Source organism: Glandiceps talaboti, chromosome 16 (assembly GCF_964340395.1).
Source record: "Glandiceps talaboti chromosome 16, keGlaTala1.1, whole genome shotgun sequence".
In the NCBI taxonomy this organism is placed as follows: domain Eukaryota; kingdom Metazoa; phylum Hemichordata; class Enteropneusta; family Spengelidae; genus Glandiceps; species Glandiceps talaboti.
The window spans coordinates 4,299,334-4,318,200 of NC_135564.1; the positions used below are offsets into that span (position 1 = coordinate 4,299,334).

Consider the following 18,867-nt stretch of genomic DNA (forward strand, 5'->3'; position numbering starts at 1 on the left):
TACCATACAATTCCCATTATCTGAGTAATTTGCCCAATTACATAGTACCATACAACTCCCATTATCTGAGTAATTAGCCCAATGACATAGTACCATACAACTCCCATTATCTGAGTAATTAGACTAATGACATAGTACCATACAATTCCCATTATCTGAGTAATTAGCCCAATTACATAGTACCATACAACTCCCATTATCTGAGTAATTAGCCCAATTACATAGTACCATACAACTCCCATTATCTGAGTAATTAGCCCAATTACATAGTACCATACAATTCCCATTATCTGAGTAATTAGACCAATTACATAGTACCATACAATTCCCATTATCTGAGTAATTAGCCCAATTACATAGTACCATACAACTCCCATTATCTGAGTAATTAGATCAACTACATAGTACCATACAACTCCCATCATCTGAGTAATTCGATCAATTACATAGTACTTAACAAATAGAAATATTGTTTCAGTCTCAACATTTTTCAATTATCATTTTAACCAGCTGAAAGTGGATATGGCACTTAAAATTTTTTTTTTTTCCTTTTCAGTTAAGTGATATCTGTTAAGTGATTGTACTGTCTGTTAACAATTATATTTATACTAAAATTTAACTCTTTACTGAAGTTATGGATAATAGTACATATTTTGGGTAGAGTAAGAATTCACAACATGTATGACTTGGGAATGAAGGTAGGGTAATTCTGACCAACAAACTAGCCACATTGGAGACTTCAACACTTGTTAATTCAACAGTACATTATGTATTACATTGAAAACGTCCAAAGTCACGCAATAACCTACAAAAGTCACTTAATCATCAATATCGTTGGCAAAAAAATTTACAACTGCTCCAACTTGAACTTGGAAAGTGTTTAAAAAACTGACTGGGTTCTGACCTGTTTGACAACTCTTTGTGAATTGTCTGAACTATAGTTGACAAAATTCTTTGCATCACCTATAAACACGGGACAAACCATACAACAATTCATGGTTTCCTATTACCTTAGTAATAGTGATTATAACTGAATTTAGTAACAGCTACACAAGGACTTAATTCTGATATTTAATCAAAATATTTTTAGGATTACTATTTCAAAATCTCACACACTTATAACTTTGTAAAAAATTCCCTTTATACGGTTGACACACTAATGAGAAGAGTATGACAACTATTCAAGGTGATACAAGTACTTTTTTTTTCTTGATTCTGATGCAGGATATGTATTTTATTGATTGTGAATTAAACCTTATATATTTCATAGTTGTGTTGTATTAGAGTAGTTATGTCAGTTACTATTACAATAACCTTTGATTGAAAATGTAATGTAAATTTGTTAAAATCTGTCAAAGCTGATAAAAAACTTATACAAATCGTTGCATCTGTGCAAAAGAGTTGTATCTACTATACGCAATTGTATACATGACATTACCTTATTGCACTAGTATTGATGTGACGAAATGTGAGGATACATTTCAAAGGGTTCCCCTGCAATAATTATATGGAATAAACCAGTTTTGGGAAAAGTGGTTGTAGAACTCTGTATGGTAGCACTTGTTTTTCAATTCATTATAGGGAATGAAAGAGTTGGGTAGGTTGCTGTAAAACTCTGTATGGTAGTACTTGTTTTAATTTCATTATAGGGAATGAAAGAGTTGGGTAGGTTGCTGTAAAACTCTGTATGGTAGTACTTGTATTAATTTCATTATAGGGAATGAAACAGAGTTGGGTAGGTTGTTGTGGTAATTTTAAAAAAATATATAGGAATAAACAGAGTTGGGTAGGTTGCTGTAAAACTCTGTATGGTAGTACTTGTATTAATTTCATTACAGGGAATGAAACAGAGTTGGGTAGGTTGTTGTGGTAATTAAAAAAAATATGTAGGAATGAACAGAGTTGGGTAGGTTGCTGTAAAACTCTGTATGGTAGTACTTGTATTGTTTTCAAATATGAGAGAGACAGATATGCATACCAGTTGTAATTTCTTACACAAGATTTTAAAAAATGAAGTCATTACTACAGATATAAAATTGTGTAAATGTGGTTCAGCAAAGAATTAAGACATTTCACTCTTTTTTTTATATTTTTCAAAAATAAAGTTTATCATTCGAATTTTCTGACTGAATGTGACCCTTTAAAGGCACACATACTGTCACATATTCTGTACAAAAAGAGACTCAAAATTTTCTTCGACAGGGAAAGTACAAGTTTTCATAGGTGGGCAGAAAAGAGTTGTTGATATTATTTGTAGTTGTATATGATACGTAGAATACGAGCTGGAAGGATTGTCTATGAAAAGATGAAAATATGAATGAATAAAGGAGACAACATTTTGGCCTGATTTGATAAAATCACAGTACTGGATAATTCAGGGTGTGTTCTTTTACATTCCTTGAAAGTATTCTTTCATTAACTGACAAACTTCACTCGGAAACCTTGCATTGATTCATCACTGTTGGTGGAATCTGTTGTGAATCTTACAAACAAACTGCGACCAGTAGCTTGAACATTTGCAGGAGTAGTCTGTAAAGATAATAAATCATATTTAATAGTTATTGAAAAGTGAAAAAACTGTGAAATAGTCTGAGCCTTGAAACCTAACTCCTCAATAGGGAACTTGCAATCCAGACTGAACATGCTCAGATGCAAAGGACTATGGGATTATCTGTGGTTATCATAATACCTAATCTGGAGCTACTGATAAAATAAACCTCCCACAATTGTCAGGGTGACTATGAATTGATCATTTGTGGTTGTAAACAATGTAACATTATTGTTTACAATGCCAATTTATTAGTATTTATTATCACATTTCCCATGATGCAACATTTAACATGGCGGGTTTGCAAGTTCCCTATTACTCCTACTGTAATTGTGAACACCTTGATCGCTCAAGAGAAAAGCGCATTATAAATCATCATCATCCATCATTGTCATCGTCATATCATCATCACTGTCGTTGTCGTTGTCATCATCGTCGTCGTCATCGTCGTCGTCGTCGCCGTCGCCGTCGCCGTCGTTGTCGTCGTCGTCGTCGTCGTCATCATCATCATCATCATCATATTTAATTTGGAATACAAATTTATTCATGACAGTTAAAAATACAATGTGACCAATTCTTCATTACTTGTGATCTTAAATAAGAACTATTCCCCTCATATGCCCTCTTTCATAAGCAGAATTATGATGCATTTATATTGCTATCCATAGGTTTACAAAGAAAATTACACTGGTTGTGCTTGATAACTCTCGTCCCCTGGCCTTCATGATTGACACCATGGCCAATGTCTAACTATGTCACAAATCCACTCACGAAAGTGAATGAATGTGATGAATTTCAGATTACAGCAAAATCTTAACATAAATCATCACCCCACCCCAAACACCAAAACCTCTTCTGTTGCAAAAAAGGAGAAGTTATAAACTTACCGTTCCACAGAATCTTCCAAATGATGATGAACTATCACTTGTACCATCAAAAACTTCTAATTTATCAGTACTGCAGACACCTTCTGTTCCATCGATGGCAAGATGTTCAAATACTAGTGATACTGCTTGTCTTCCAGCTGGTACTGTAATGGTCCATTCACAAGTCATACTTGTAGTATTGTATGCGCTAGGATAACCAGGACTTGTAAAAGCTCCCTTGAATGAAGTGAAGGTGCCACCACATCCTGGGGATAGTTAAGAGGGAAATGCATGAAAAAATCATTATTTTGACCAATTTTACGATTATATGCTCTTTTACCGTAATAAATATTTCTCTTCCGACCTGCAAGAATTTAACAGGGTTTGGGTTTTCCCAAAAAAATCATGAAAAACAACTGTAAGCAAATGCATGTGTACCAAAATATCGGAGCAGCCCTACTTTATCACTATAAATTCATGATATTTGTATACAACTAAGACGATCGACAGAAGATTATGCAAAAAACAGACATTAAGGTTGCATAGAAAAAGTTACTGATTTTAAGCAATTTAACTTTTTTACATAACTGTCTGTTTTAACCTTCCCTTACAGAAAGTGAAAGTATACAATTTAGCTATACTTACCAGACATAGCATTTGTAGTTGAAGCAAACGTTGCATCATAGCCAGGATGAGTGATAGATCGATCAGTTTTAAACTGCATGAACAGTGAATTACTATTGATGAAGATAGGGTCTGGAGATGACGTTCCACACAGGTTTGCTAGCTGTGTCCCTGACATATCTGTACCTTCATATACCTTAAACAGAAACACCAACATTGGATTAGTGTCAGGCAATAAAATTGGACAAATTGGATTTGTCTGTAGTAGATGGATCAAAACATCACATTCATTTCAAATTTATCATTCCAAAGTAACTATATTCTACTGTCCTATTGATTCTTGGAACCATGAACGATATATTCTCTTCATCGTTTTAAACATTCTTTTGTCCAAAAAGCAGTAACCAATTTTAACAGATGATTTAATAGGCAGGCCAAGTCTCAAGTTTCTTGTTTTAACACTAACTTCCATTCATTTTGTTTACTTTGACTTTGTTTAATTGTATTGCTTTTTTGTTTGTTTGTTGTTTTTCTATGTTTCAAAGCAGACATTTCAGTTTCTCCTGGTGAGAGTAATAAAATTCTTTATAACCACATCTAGAAGCCTAAAATTGAAAACATACCTTCAAATAATCATAGTTACACAGGCCATGGTATTCCATAGTAAAAGCATTGAAGTACATGGCAAGCTTAGTTCCGGGTGAAGCAATGATAGTTGTGTTACACTCAGCATTTACTGGGTAATTGTTAGGGTAGTTTGGACTAGTAACTCGGCCATTATCCATGTTAAATGTACGTGTACAACCTGTTGGAAGTACAACAGAAAAACATATGAATCAACTGTATAAATACAACCCTTGCAATAGTTTTCTAGAAATGTTGTTGATCCAAACGTCGTTGTTATCAGTAGTAGTCATTCACACAATTAAAAGTAACTTTGTAGGTGCTAAAAGTCTTCTTCTTTACAAAAATTATTATCAGCCAAATGATGGTGGATATTTTGATTGCTTTTGACTTTAAGTTGTGTAAACACACGCATACAGGCATGTCACCATGTCTATAATGCTACTGAACCTTAGAAGTCCAGTTGTGCTAAAAAAATCACTGCTATTGGAGCTGTAAAGAACATATCTCGTATGGAAATATTTTATTAATATAACTGTACAGGCTCCTTGTAACCTGTTTCCTTGGCAACATAACATCACAACAAGTCTATCTACATGTATGAATATTTTTCTTACCTGAAACAACATACTCCAGCTGGAAGCCCTGTCCAGATGATGTTGCATCTGATTGAAAATTAACTTCAACAGTCCTACCAGCAGAGTAGAAGATAGGTGGAGTATTGGTACCACAATATCGGAATGTCTGCCCACCATCGTACTTTGAAAGGTAAGAAATGAACGTACTTGGTTAAGGGAAAATTACACATATATCTTACACTTTGTTTCAATTTCAATAAATCTTGTTATTTTGACTGCAGCATTAAAGTGGCCATATCGATGAGGATTGGGTATTTATTTCAGAAAATTTATGAAACAATTTTATCATGGCTACTTGAAAAATGAATGTGAAACAATATAATATGTCAAGTCTTTGTTTGTAACTCAATAAATTGCAAAAGATTAATAAATGTGTCAAATTTTTGTTGTTTTACATACAATAACAAACTTTTTACACATCTTTTTAGCTTTTTGAAATGTATTGAGTAACAAAAAAAGGACTTGGCATGGGTTGTTTCACTTTGATTTTTCAAGTAGGAAGCCATGATGAAATTGTTTTCTAAATTAAAAATCCAAAATAAATACCCCAATCCGCATCCATATGGCCACTTTACAGCAGGGTTTCAATTTGTAAACACATGTAACCATATGAAGATGATTGTTTTCATTTTGAGTTTAAACTTGAAAAAGACAAACAATTTCTGTTTTTTAAACATGTTTGACTATAATCCTGTGAAAAGAAATTCATTTCATCCTCAAAATTGTGTATGCATGGGCAATGTTATGTCTAAGTCTTTTTCATTCAAACTTCTGAGCAAGATTAACTTAAGTCAACTCTTGTGGGCAGGATGGAATTCTTGGTACCTACCATTTTTACCTCTTGTGAGAGTGTCAAAATAGAACAAGAAAGTCCACTTATTCTCATGTAAGTCTTTAGTAATTTGCATGTGAAGCACAATGAATGTAAGTTTTGGTGTCAACCAAAAAATTGAATGTTTGTTATTTTTATGACAAACTTGGGTGGTAGAATTCTATTGCAATTACCTAGAAGTGTGTATTGCCATCAGCATCAGTGAATTACGAGAAAATTAATAAAAGATAATTTTAGACTAACCATTGGTGAATCCCTAAATTCAACAAAGTCATTCACACAATTGCCATCATTGGATTTTACATCCATACTGCTGACATCCAATTTTACAGTTTGCTCTTCCGGGGCATCTATCACCCAACGACAGCGGGAGTTGTGATCATAGTTGCTGGGATAGTTTGGTGAACTCAACGTCAGGGGTGTACTTGTAGCATTGTAAGTTCCACCACAAACACCTAGCCATTTCAAAAGACAAAATAAATGGATACTGTTCAAAGTAACAAATGGATAGGCTTGAAATTAACTTTTTTCTTTGGTAGTCCAAGGATGGTGACCAATAGTCCGAAATTCCTGATCTGAAAACAGATTTCCTCTAAAGGAAATATGTGTGTAATTAAAATATTTTCTTGTCTGTAAATCTTCCATCCTTTAAATCATTGTATAATCAGTGATAGCCTGAGTGGGCTACTAGCTGCAAATTAAGGTATCCCCATGACAAGAATTGGTAGTCTGTGACTGTGGACATGGGACTACCGTTAATTTCGAGCCCTGATATAAGTTTAATCATTGTAGATCATCTTCTACAAAATATTCACACACTGCTACGGCAAAAATATAAAAAAAAGGTTTGTTTCCAATAACATGACTTCAGAAAATAGGGTAGGTACTAACGTCTGAGATTTATTTCATTCTATCTTTTTTTTTTCTTTTTTTTTTTGAGAAATTGCTTCAACCATAAGAAAAGATACTCATTGGTCAAATTACTTCTGTGATAGGTTAATATGATGTACAAGTAGTAAATGAAAACTACTACATGTGAAGGAAAGTAAATGAACAAAATATACAGACTGTATTGTATACATTCCACTTACACCTTTGAAAGACTCGATTTCCATGGAGTGGAATTTTAAAAAAAATAAATTGACCAAAGATAATTTGGCGAGAAAATTTCACTAAAAAATTGACATAAATTTCATTATTTTGCCTTATTGAAGGCACAAAAAAATACTAAGTCAGCAGCTTATACTACGATCATTCGGGTTACTGGAAATGCATCATTTTTTTTTATTTGGCCTATATTTTCATTTTGCTTTATTCTGCAAGCATAAATTATATTCTACAGATTGGATTCAGGTTAGACTGTAAGATACATCATGTCACTCTGCCCTCACTCGCCAGTGAAAAGGGTTGGCAGATGTTTGAGGGCGCCCCGGCAAGGTGTACTTTACAGACTACAATTGATGTCAGAATTATCAGATTTTGTGAGACTCTTTAGACCCTTCAATTGTTTTGTATTGCTGGTTTATTTGTGCAAAGACAAAACACTGGTCTGAAAGAGCAACCGAAGATATATCTAAAGACATGGAACAATCATCTGGTCATTTTTCAATTTTTTTCTCAAACTTGTTGAATATTTAACAGTACAGAATGTTAGAAGCAATGTACCGGATGCTGTCAAAATTCTAAAAATGCGTATATCACTTACGACCCTCAGAAGTGTAAGAAGCAGAGAATCCAGTGCCACCATTTCCACTGTCACTATGGAAGAGTACATACATTGTGTTGCTAGATGATGTAATGTCACCTGGTTTGGTGCTGCCACAGTAACGTCCAATCAGAGAAGCTTCAGAAAGAAGGCCATCCCGTACCTATTAGAATGGAGTAAAACCTTTAAAAGTGCTACTCAGGCATGACTTGATTCAGGACCCTTATTTTTTTACCAACTAATACTGATCTAATCATTTTCCTTGAGCAATCTCCCAACTAGACATTAAAAGTAACATCCTTACCCAATATCATAGTTATCAGCTCAGAGGTATTTGACCAAGTCATTCACACACTAGACACACACACACACACACACACACACACTTTACTGTGCCTATAGAATAACTAAACCATCAGTTGTGTTGTTCACTTGTGCTACAGAGAAGTCTTCACAAAAGACATGCGAGACTCAGAGATGAAATTTATAATAACCACAATTGCATATCAACCCATACAGCCATCTATACATCGTGACCCATGTTGGGTCAGGTCACTGTGGTTCCCAACATCCACAAGGAAAGTTAACTTCAGACACAACAAGTACGATATTTACAATGTAATCGAAAAAACAGAGTGTAAAATTTTAGACATAACAAGGTTATCATTTCTTACCTCAATGTAGTCATTTGTACAGTCTGTACTTGTCTCGATATCAAACGTGCTGGTAAATGTTAACTTGACGACCTGGTTGAGCCCTACGTTGATTCTCCACACACATTCAAGGTCATTTTCATATGAACCATCAGTATCAGCATCAAGGCTGGTAAACTGTCCACTAGAGTCAGTCAAATCACCACCACATCCATGTGAAGGACCTACATGAAACAGCATTCATTAAATAGATGGCTTCCTTTTGTTTTGTTAAAAATATTACCTTTTTAATGACATTCACGTATTTCGCACATTGTTCTGCACACAACACACTGACTATATCGCTAGACTTCTACCAATCAACAATATAGGATATGAAATTTAGTTGTCATGACATAGGATTAGGAAAATGGAATTTGGGAAGGGATACATTTTACTTTAACTCGTATCATAACTTTGCCTTATTTTATGATTTTACTAGCATCCTTAGCTACCACCACTGCCAGCAGTGCCACATCCCACTGCTGCAACATCTGACCAATCACTGTTCAGTACTGTTATATCAATAACATATCAGTCACATTGCTGGTGACAACCATGTACTGAATCAATTGCTGGTTGTGGTGCGAGACGATGAAGACACTTAAATCTATGAATGCGTGGCTTCAAAATACTGTCCCAGACAGGCATTAAAGTGTACAATCCCACGTCTCTGTTTAGAGATGTTTGTAAGGTTCTGATGTATAGACATTCTTTCATGGCCGTTTAACTATTTCCACCATTATGTGAAATGTACTTACCATATGTTGCTCTATAAGCAAGTCTAAATCCAGCACCAGCAACAGAGGAATCGGAGACAAAATTGACTAAAACTCTATTTGAGTTTGAAATGATTGATTGTGGTAAGGTAGTACCACAGAGTGGACCTGATAAACTCAATCCTGTTGTGGTATGTCCATCAAATACTTGAACACTGTCATATCTACAGGATGAATGGGCTTCAATGTCCATCATTTGCCACCTATTAAAAAAAAAAAGAAGTTATATGCAATAAGCTTTTATTTCGAAAAAGAAAGCATGTAATCAAAATAAGTCAAAGTAACCTGATTGTTATGAAAAAGTCAACAGTAATTACCAACAATATCTTGTACCTTTAACATTATGGGGACTCCTAATTATTGTTACTGTATCTTCCATATTATTCCAAGAAAGGAAACGTCAGTATACTATATATAAACCCATATCAGTTTCTGCATACAAAATCATCGACATCTGCAATTTTTGCATATTTCTTAACATTAAAGTTATCATTTTGATCTGTGACTTACTTGATAGATGAGAATTGGGTATTTATTTTGGATTTTTAATTTATAAAATAACTTTACAATGTTTTCCTACTTGGAAAAACAATGTGAAATAACAAACACCAAGTCCTTGTTTGTAACTCAATAAATTGCAAAACAAGTATGTGTAAAATGTTTGTTATTGTACGTACCGGTACAATAACAAACTTTTTACACTGTTTGCATCCTTTTGCAATTAATTGAGTTAACAAACAAGGACTTGGTATACGTTATTTGTTCTATAATCAGATCTGAGACTTACTTGAGTTCTATAATCAGATCTGAGACTTACTTGAGTTCTAGAATCTGATCTGAGACTTAGTTGAGTTCTAGAATCTGATCTGTGACTTATTTGAGTTCTATAATCAGATCTGAGACTTACTTGAGTTCTAGAATCTGATCTGAGACTTAGTTGAGTTCTAGAATCTGATCTGTGACTTATTTGAGTTCTATAATCAGATCTGAGACTTACTTGAGTTCTAGAATCTGATCTGAGACTTAGTTGAGTTCTAGAATCTGATCTGAGACTTAGTTGAGTTCTAGAATCTGATCTGAGACTTACTTGAGTTCTAGAATCTGATCTGAGACTTAGTTGAGTTCTAGAATATGATCTGAGACTTACTTGAGTTCTAGAATCTGATCTGAGACTTACTTGAGTTCTAGAATCTGATCTGAGACTTAGTTGAGTTCTAGAATCTGATCTGAGACTTAGTTGAGTTCTAGAATCTGATCTGAGACTTAGTTGAGTTCTAGAATATGATCTGAGACTTACTTGAGTTCTAGAATCTGATCTGAGACTTACTTGAGTTCTATAATCTGATCTGAGACTTAGTTGAGTTCTAGAATCTGATCTGTGACTTACTTGAGTTCTATTATCTGATCTGAGACTTACTTGAGTTCTATAATCTGATCTGAGACTTACTTGAGTTCTAGAATATGATCTGAGACTTACTTGAGTTCTAGAATCTGATCTGAGACTTACTTGAGTTCTAGAATCTGATCTGAGACTTAGTTGAGTTCTAGAATCTGATCTGAGACTTACTTGAGTTCTAGAATCTGATCTGTGACTTACTTGAGTTCTAGAATCTGATCTGAGACTTAGTTGAGTTCAAGAATCTGATCTGTGACTTACTTGAGTTCTATTATCTGATCTGAGACTTAGTTGAGTTCTATAATCTGATCTGTGACTTACTTGAGTTCTATAATCTGATCTGTGACTTACTTGAGTTCTATAATCTGATCTGTGACTTACTTGAGTTCTATAATCTGATCTGTGACTTACTTGAGTTCTACAATCATATCTGAGCTGACTGTAATGTACCATGTACAGTTTTGCCCTCCTTTGTATCTCTCTAAATGAGGTGGTGTCTGAACAATACCACCAGCATCTGTTAGGTTTCCACCACATCCTGGAACGAAAACAATTCAGTTTGTTAATAAGACAAGTCTTCATTCAAGATATTCCCCTCAACTATTTTACTTATGAATGAATAACAAATGAAATGTGAATAAAGCCTAAGTACACCACACGTACACTCATGTCAATGAATTAAGCCATATTATGTTCAGACTGTACACATAATATTAACATCTCCAGGGCACTGACGTCATGTCACGTCACATCACAACCTTGCATCACATCACATCACATCACATCACATCACATCACAACCTTGCATCACATCACATCAATTCACATCACATTTAACATTACATCACATCACAATCGCATACATAATAATCCAGATCACATCACATCACAATTATATACTCCTCATCACACCACATCACATCACATCGCATCGCATCGCATCACGTCACGTCACATCGCATCACATCACATCACATCACATCACATCACATTAAACATCACATTGCTTCATAATATATAACTTTCATCTTTTAATCCTATAGTTTCTCACTTCATGTCTAATCCCATTCAGTCTCATATTGGATCTGATTTTATGACTGACTTTCTCCCTCATACTCTTTTTAGTTACTCAAACACATTGTGGTAGAAATACGTTAATATATCTGCATAAAAAAACTAAAGAAGGAAAAACTTGAACAATTATTTAAGACAAAACAAACCTTCTTCATAATTGAGACCAAAACCATCAGCTGTGTTTGATCTGTCAGTGTGGAATTTGATAAATGCTGGTCCAAATATTGCAAGAGAATCTGGTGTCTCTGTGCCACAAAGTTGTACCAACAACTCTCCAGTACTATCAGTTCCAGAATAGATAGCCAGGTAGTCATAACCACATAATGGGTGATCTACACATTGGATACAAAGTAAACATCATACATAGATGGAAAATAAATAGTGTGTCAATCTAGATCTGTTGACAAAGACTGAATTGTGCAGTCGAAAATTTCAAGTTTAACTTTCAAGTTTGTGTTTGGAAGAAAAGTTTAATTTGATACTATGAATAATTTGTGTACGTATAGTGGTTTCCACAAAGATGATCAGGTAGGTCTGATGTTTTCTATAAGTTTATGATAGGGAATATTAATGACACCAAGCATTTAAATTTTTACGAGAAAATCCAGGGTGCACCAAATAATATCTTGTAACTTAAAATGACAAATACAAATTTAATCGTCTTTCTACCCAGAAAGAAAAACTACAACTTAGGATAGACATGATTAACCATACTTACAGGTCAATATTACACCCACCTTCAATTCCAAATACTGCATCAAATGTTATTATCAATGGCTGATTATCCTCAAATGAAATTACATATTCACAATCTAAGCTGTTGGGGTAGTCTCGGATACCGTAACCAGGTGAGGTGATACGATCTGTTGCTTCTGTGAAATTAGCTCCACAAGCTGTGAAAGTATGGATGACCGACGAAATAACAATAATGTTAGTTCAAACTCTGGCAATGAAAATTGTTGACATGGATGGGCAGCACACTGAGATAAAGGTACAACTCTGATCAACAACATTTCTCTTGCTTACTATATATTGGTAGCACATGAGTATTACTATTTTAAACACAGATACATTACACCATACTCAAGTCAAGATATTGTCTTTGAACAGAAAACATGGATTATATATCTTGGTTTTTCTACATCACGACAACCCATCACTGGCTTTGTGGTGCTTGAAATGCGAGTCCAAACATTCCAAATCGCTATAATTTATTTTTCCCAATTTTTCGTAATGCTTGAGGAGTTATAATTATATTATCCGAGTTTGCTATAAATGAAAGAAACTGATCATCATAACGCAATTTAAATTGGCATAATTTCCCAATATTTTACTTCATTCAGCTGGGAAATACATGTGACCTAGTGACTCATAGTGACAAGGCCCCTTAGGTCACTTGTATTTTCCTCAGCTAGCTGAATGAAGAAAAATATTGGGGAATAATATCTAATTATGTTACTTGTACCTTACCTGTTTGCCAAGTGGCTTGGAAACCAACGTCAGAGGTAGCCGAGTTAGAATGGAATTTAACTCTCATTACATCGCTACTTGACTTTACCCCTACAGGTGCCGTTGTTCCACAGTATAAACCAATTAAGGGTGAATCACCATCAGGACCATCTCTCACCTGTACATATTAATATTATAGAGTAAATATTCAGCTGACATTGAAGAGTTGAAAAGATTTGACACAATACTACATTCATGACAAACATGGTCTGAATGTCTCAATTCAATAAATTTATATCAATGCCAAACTAATATTAAGAAGCTGGAAACTGGAGGACTCCAGAGGAAACCAATATTAAATACCTGGTAGGTTTCTGTAAGTAGAATACTATGAGTACATAAATTTACATAAATGATATGGAAGATACAGCACTATGACTCAGCTTGTGCCCCTTTAAGTGTGCAGTATGCACTATATTTAATGTTACAAATTGTCACAGTACACCCTTTAAGATACTGATAAGATGTCAATGAAATATTAGGAATCAGTTTCTAAACGTTTTGAATCTATAAGTTGATCTACATTAGTATTTCTTTAATAACTAAATGACATTACCATGACAGTTAATAAATAAATGTGTTGGTTGAAATTTACCTCCACATAATCTTGGTCACATCCAGTACCACCACTCACACCAAAGCTGGTGTCAAAGGTCAGGGTGATATGATAGCCATGTTCTACAGTAATCTTCCATATACATTCCTCATTATCATTGTAGTTTGAAGGATAATTAGAACTACCAAGTGATCCTGTGTTGCTATGGAAATTACCACCACATCCTGTAAAAGGTGAATGTTATCTAGACGTTCCTAGCTGGATCTACGGCTTAATAATATGCAGACTCACATATTTGTTGTTAAAAATTAAGAACACCCCTCCGGGGAAATGTGACATTTTCATAAAATATGGGTGCTGGATTTTCATTTCATGATTTTACATAAAGTAAAATTTACACCAACAATTACATGCAGTTTCAGAGAAACATCAACTTGACTTTGTGCATTTATAGGGTATCTTTTCTGAGTGCTATTGCATCATGGGTGTCTGTAGAAATAATTTATGTTCAATGATTAAACACTGAAGTCATGACAGCTGCTTTACACTGAAGTGTATAGCATTTTTGTAGTCATGAATATTCATTTATTACTGTGCAATCAACTCTTCCAACAATGCCAGCAGACAATAGGGAACTTGCAATCCAGACTGAGCATGCTCAGATGCAAAGGACTACGGGATCTGTGGTTATCGTAATAACTTATCTGGAGCTACTGATAAAATAAATCTGGCACACTGGTCAGGGTGAATATGAATTGATTATTGGTGGTTATAAACAATGTAACAATATTGTTTACAATACTAAGTGATTAGTATTTATTATCACATTTCCCATGATGCAACATTCAACATGGCAGGTTGGCAAGTTCCCTATCGTAATGTTATAATAGAAGACATACATTGACATTAGCATTATACTGGAATGTGGTTTTATTTAAGTATTTCAAATCCAGTAAAAAGCTTTTTAAACTAAGCTTGTGTCACTTCAAATTCCAGATTTTGTTCACATATTGAACTACAAACCTGATGTAGCTGTTGTCCATGTAAGTCTAAAGCCTTGTGCACTGCTGCTACCGTCTGTCTTGAAGACCAAAAACAGCTGATTGTTTCCAGTGTTGAAGTCATCTGGTACACTGGTTCCACACCATGGATCTTCTCCAGATATCTGTGGTGAGTCTGGATGACCACCATTGCGTGCACTCAAATAATCATATTTACAGTTGGTATGGGTTTCAACAGTAAAATCTGTAAATGTACACTAAGCATACAGGAGAAGTACAAATAAGTTAGGATGACGAAACAACAATTTTATTCTCTTTAATATATTCTAAATATGAGACAGTGTTTAGGCATAAATACACAGAATAACTTGAAGTTCTAAAGATCTTGACCTTTGGAGTGTAACTTCTCATGAAACCAGCAGCTGAGGCATATGTAATCGATCAATCAATCAATTCATTGATTGATTGGTTATTTGATTGAATGATTTATTGATTCAATTTATTGAATCAATTTATTGATTCAATAAATTTATTTATTAATAATTTTATTTATTTATTTTATTTTATTTATTTTATTTTTCAATAATTTTATTTATTGAATCAATTTATTGATTGATTGGTTATTTGATTGAATGATTTTATATTGAATGATTAATTTTTGTGTTAAAATATAACTTATTTTTTGTATGATATTGATCAATTGACTGACTGATTTTTGTGGTGATGCAAAACGCATACATGTGCAAACTAGTATTAATACCTGTATCTACATGGATGAGTGTTTTAGTTGGTGTGATAATCTGCAAGATAATTAGGGCTGTTTTAAGAGGAGAAGAATAGATGTCTTTATTTAGTCAATTTACAGAGAATTATAAACAGCCGAAAGAGAAAACTAGCCAGGGAAAGAAGGAAAAAAAAGTTATCCTCCTCTATAGTGTACGATTCCCAAAGCTTAACAAAGACATCAAATCAAATATCACACCTTACTATATCTTTCCCTGAGATAAGGTTTGCCTAGTACTTACTGTCATAGTGGACCCCTTACTATATCTTTCCCTGAGATATGGTTTGCCTAGTACTTACTGTCATAGTGGATCCCTCACTATATCTTTCCCTGAGAAAGGTTTGCCTATACTTACTGTCATAGTGGACCCCTCTGCAGTTTCAAGCAACCAGACACATCTATCGTTATGGTCATAATTATCTGGGAAGTTTGGACTAGCAATTACACCATCATTACTAGTATAGTAGCCACCACATGCTGAAGAGGAAAAAAAATCAATGTTGGAAATTTAGTAATGAATTAAAAATAAGATCTATTTGTACTATTGTAGAATCTCTGAGATCTCAGATACATATGTATGTATGCACACATGCACACACGCACGCACGCACACACACACACACACACACACACACACACACACACACACACACACACACACACACACACACACACACACACACACACACACACACACAATTAATTGAAATGAAGGAAATCAAAGTGCCACATATGTATAGGAATCAAACCCATGTCCCATGAATTCTAATCAAAGTGCTCTGACCAGATGAGTTAATGTACCAACTGATGGATTCAATGTATCATCATGGTATGTACACTTTTCTATTTTTGAGCTGATGAAAAGCCTACATTAACCTTTATCCTTGCAACCTAAAGATCCAATGGATTCACAGGGTCCCTACCCTAAACCCAACCGGCATACCCCAACCGGCATACCCCAACTCAGCATACTTACACAAATGAGCATACAAGTGTTCCAAGCTGTAAATGGAATAACATGAATAATGTTCTAATTTCATGAAATTTGCTTTTTTGGATGAACAGAAGGCCTAAAAAAAATTGTGTGGTACCAATTACGCTCAATTTTAGAATAGGTGGGGTAGGTAGATTTTTTTTATGTGTGTGTCTCTAAGTTCAGATAGTTATGTTTTCCATTGTTTTCTATATGGTCTGTGTTCTCGGTTTTCTCACATGTACAGCCATTACAGAATAGAAGAACAGTTTTATATTGTCAGTTTCAACATCCACTATTTCCTATGAGACTTCACAATGTTTCTGTGATTTTATTCTTTTTTTTTCTCTCTCTCTCAAACATGTACAAAAACATTTAGGGTCAGGTAGTGAAAAACTAGGTGGGGTCTGCAGGTAACTGGAACCAAACAATTTTTTTAGGCCTAATAAAAGAATCCACTGATGCTTGAGCGCTTAGTATGAACAATGCTCAATTCTTACCTTGCAGTTCCCAATTTGCTCTGAAACCTGGTCTATTCAATGATCTGTCTGAACGGAATTTGATCCAAGCAGATCTGGTTGGGATTAACACAATATCTGGTATATCAGCACCACAATATCGTCCATAGTATGGAGCACTGTCCTCACTCCCTATACAAATGACAAGTAAAAAGAAATCCAATTAACTTGATAATGTACACTTATCAGTTAAAAGGGCACAGGCTGAGTTTAGACGGATTTTGTACACAATTTTTGTTGCCTACGAAGTGTTACAATTTTATTGTATTCTACTTACTGAAGCACTCATAAGTTACTTTAACATTAATAAATGTGTAAAATCTTTGTTTTTGTACGTACAATAACAAACTTGTTAGTAATACACATATTTTTTTAGCTTTTTGTAATGTATTGAGTTACAAACACAGACTTGGTCTATGTTGTTTCATATTGATTTTTCAAGTACGACACCAGGATAAAATTGTTTTATAAATCCAAAATCCAAAATAAATATTCAAACATCATCCATATGACCACTTTAATACTCTCTAAAGAGTTGGAGGCGACAGGTAAGATAACAGTGTGTGTGTGATGACATGGTGGTCATTTATGAATCCCGTGGCAGACTTACTGTATGGTGACTTTAATTTGATCTGTACATACATCATTTAACATACAGCAGCTGCCAATGATGTATCACACCTTCTAAAATTAATACTTAGACCTTCAAGATTGGAAGTACTAATTTATGTAATATCTGATGGTGTGAGCTTACACACTGCGTATTTTCACTGCGATGAAATACCCCGAGTACACAACACTTGCAATCATGTGTCATGGGGTTCTGTCATATATGTTTCCATGGATACTACAATTTCTCTATTATTTTGTTGCGTACATTGTACATCATATGTTTTACATGCATGCAGGTTTTGATGTCTGTTTGTGATGTCCTACCCTACATGCTCTGCTGTCAAATACATGACTGCAATGCCATATAACCCGAGGCCTGGATTGCCGTCTAACAGATACATACCCATTCTGATCTCCACATAGTCATAGGCACAGTTTACACCTTGTTCAAGATCAAAGTCAGTGAAGGTTATCACAATAGAACTATTGACAGTGTCATCATGGTTGATCACCCAAATACATTCCGTGTCACTAGTATAGTTGCCTACACCATGGTTTGGTGAGAAAATCACTCCAGCATCACCAGCAGATGCATCTATAGTGCCTCCACATACTGTAAAGGAACAATGCAAACAGGACATTGTCAATCAGATGTAGACATTTTTATGTTGTCATCTATAATAATATGTTATGAGTTCCCACAATGAAGAAATTAAGTTTTGAAATGGAATGATGTGAGAGATTTTTAAAAAAAAACAGTCACCAACAAAAATGATCCTGTCATAGGTGTTCTGGACCATATGATCATCGTCAATAACTGTGTTTTGCAAAACTCAGAACTCATTTCTGGTGCTGGATTGTACCAAATTTCCTGGAAACTTAACACTACACACTGATAAACATTAGACACTCATGATATCACTTCAAAAGGAAAAAATACCGCCAATGGCGTTGTAGCACAACTGTAGTTTTTAAAAATGTTCATCCATATGCTAGTCTATGCTAACAATAGGTGTTTATTTGCTGAATAACTATCCAGTTGCCTATCCAACCATGTTGCTATCTTTACGATAAATGCTATCATTTGGCTGTTGCTATGGGCGTGGTCATGTTGTTAGACATATTTGCATACATTT

General features: G+C 34.6%; 1 protein-coding gene across 1 annotated transcript in view; it reads right to left on the reverse strand.

Annotated features, from left to right (window-relative positions):
* Positions 1 to 899: 899 nt before the first annotated feature.
* LOC144447588 (cubilin-like) overlaps positions 900 to 18,867 on the reverse strand; it is a 110,036-nt gene continuing 92,068 nt past the window's right edge. The window contains exons 49-66 of the mRNA XM_078137665.1: positions 18,135 to 18,344; positions 17,102 to 17,251; positions 15,984 to 16,105; positions 14,867 to 15,101; positions 13,883 to 14,067; positions 13,249 to 13,405; positions 12,516 to 12,671; positions 11,925 to 12,110; positions 11,116 to 11,242; positions 9,291 to 9,511; positions 8,512 to 8,714; positions 7,838 to 8,000; positions 6,376 to 6,587; positions 5,280 to 5,421; positions 4,662 to 4,843; positions 4,060 to 4,234; positions 3,436 to 3,680; positions 900 to 2,529 (exon numbers count right to left, since the gene is read on the reverse strand). Of these exons, the coding sequence (XP_077993791.1) occupies positions 2,416 to 2,529; positions 3,436 to 3,680; positions 4,060 to 4,234; positions 4,662 to 4,843; positions 5,280 to 5,421; positions 6,376 to 6,587; positions 7,838 to 8,000; positions 8,512 to 8,714; positions 9,291 to 9,511; positions 11,116 to 11,242; positions 11,925 to 12,110; positions 12,516 to 12,671; positions 13,249 to 13,405; positions 13,883 to 14,067; positions 14,867 to 15,101; positions 15,984 to 16,105; positions 17,102 to 17,251; positions 18,135 to 18,344 (3,185 nt within the window). The 3' untranslated portion in view covers positions 900 to 2,415. The remainder of the gene's footprint in view (positions 2,530 to 3,435; positions 3,681 to 4,059; positions 4,235 to 4,661; positions 4,844 to 5,279; positions 5,422 to 6,375; positions 6,588 to 7,837; positions 8,001 to 8,511; positions 8,715 to 9,290; positions 9,512 to 11,115; positions 11,243 to 11,924; positions 12,111 to 12,515; positions 12,672 to 13,248; positions 13,406 to 13,882; positions 14,068 to 14,866; positions 15,102 to 15,983; positions 16,106 to 17,101; positions 17,252 to 18,134; positions 18,345 to 18,867) is intronic.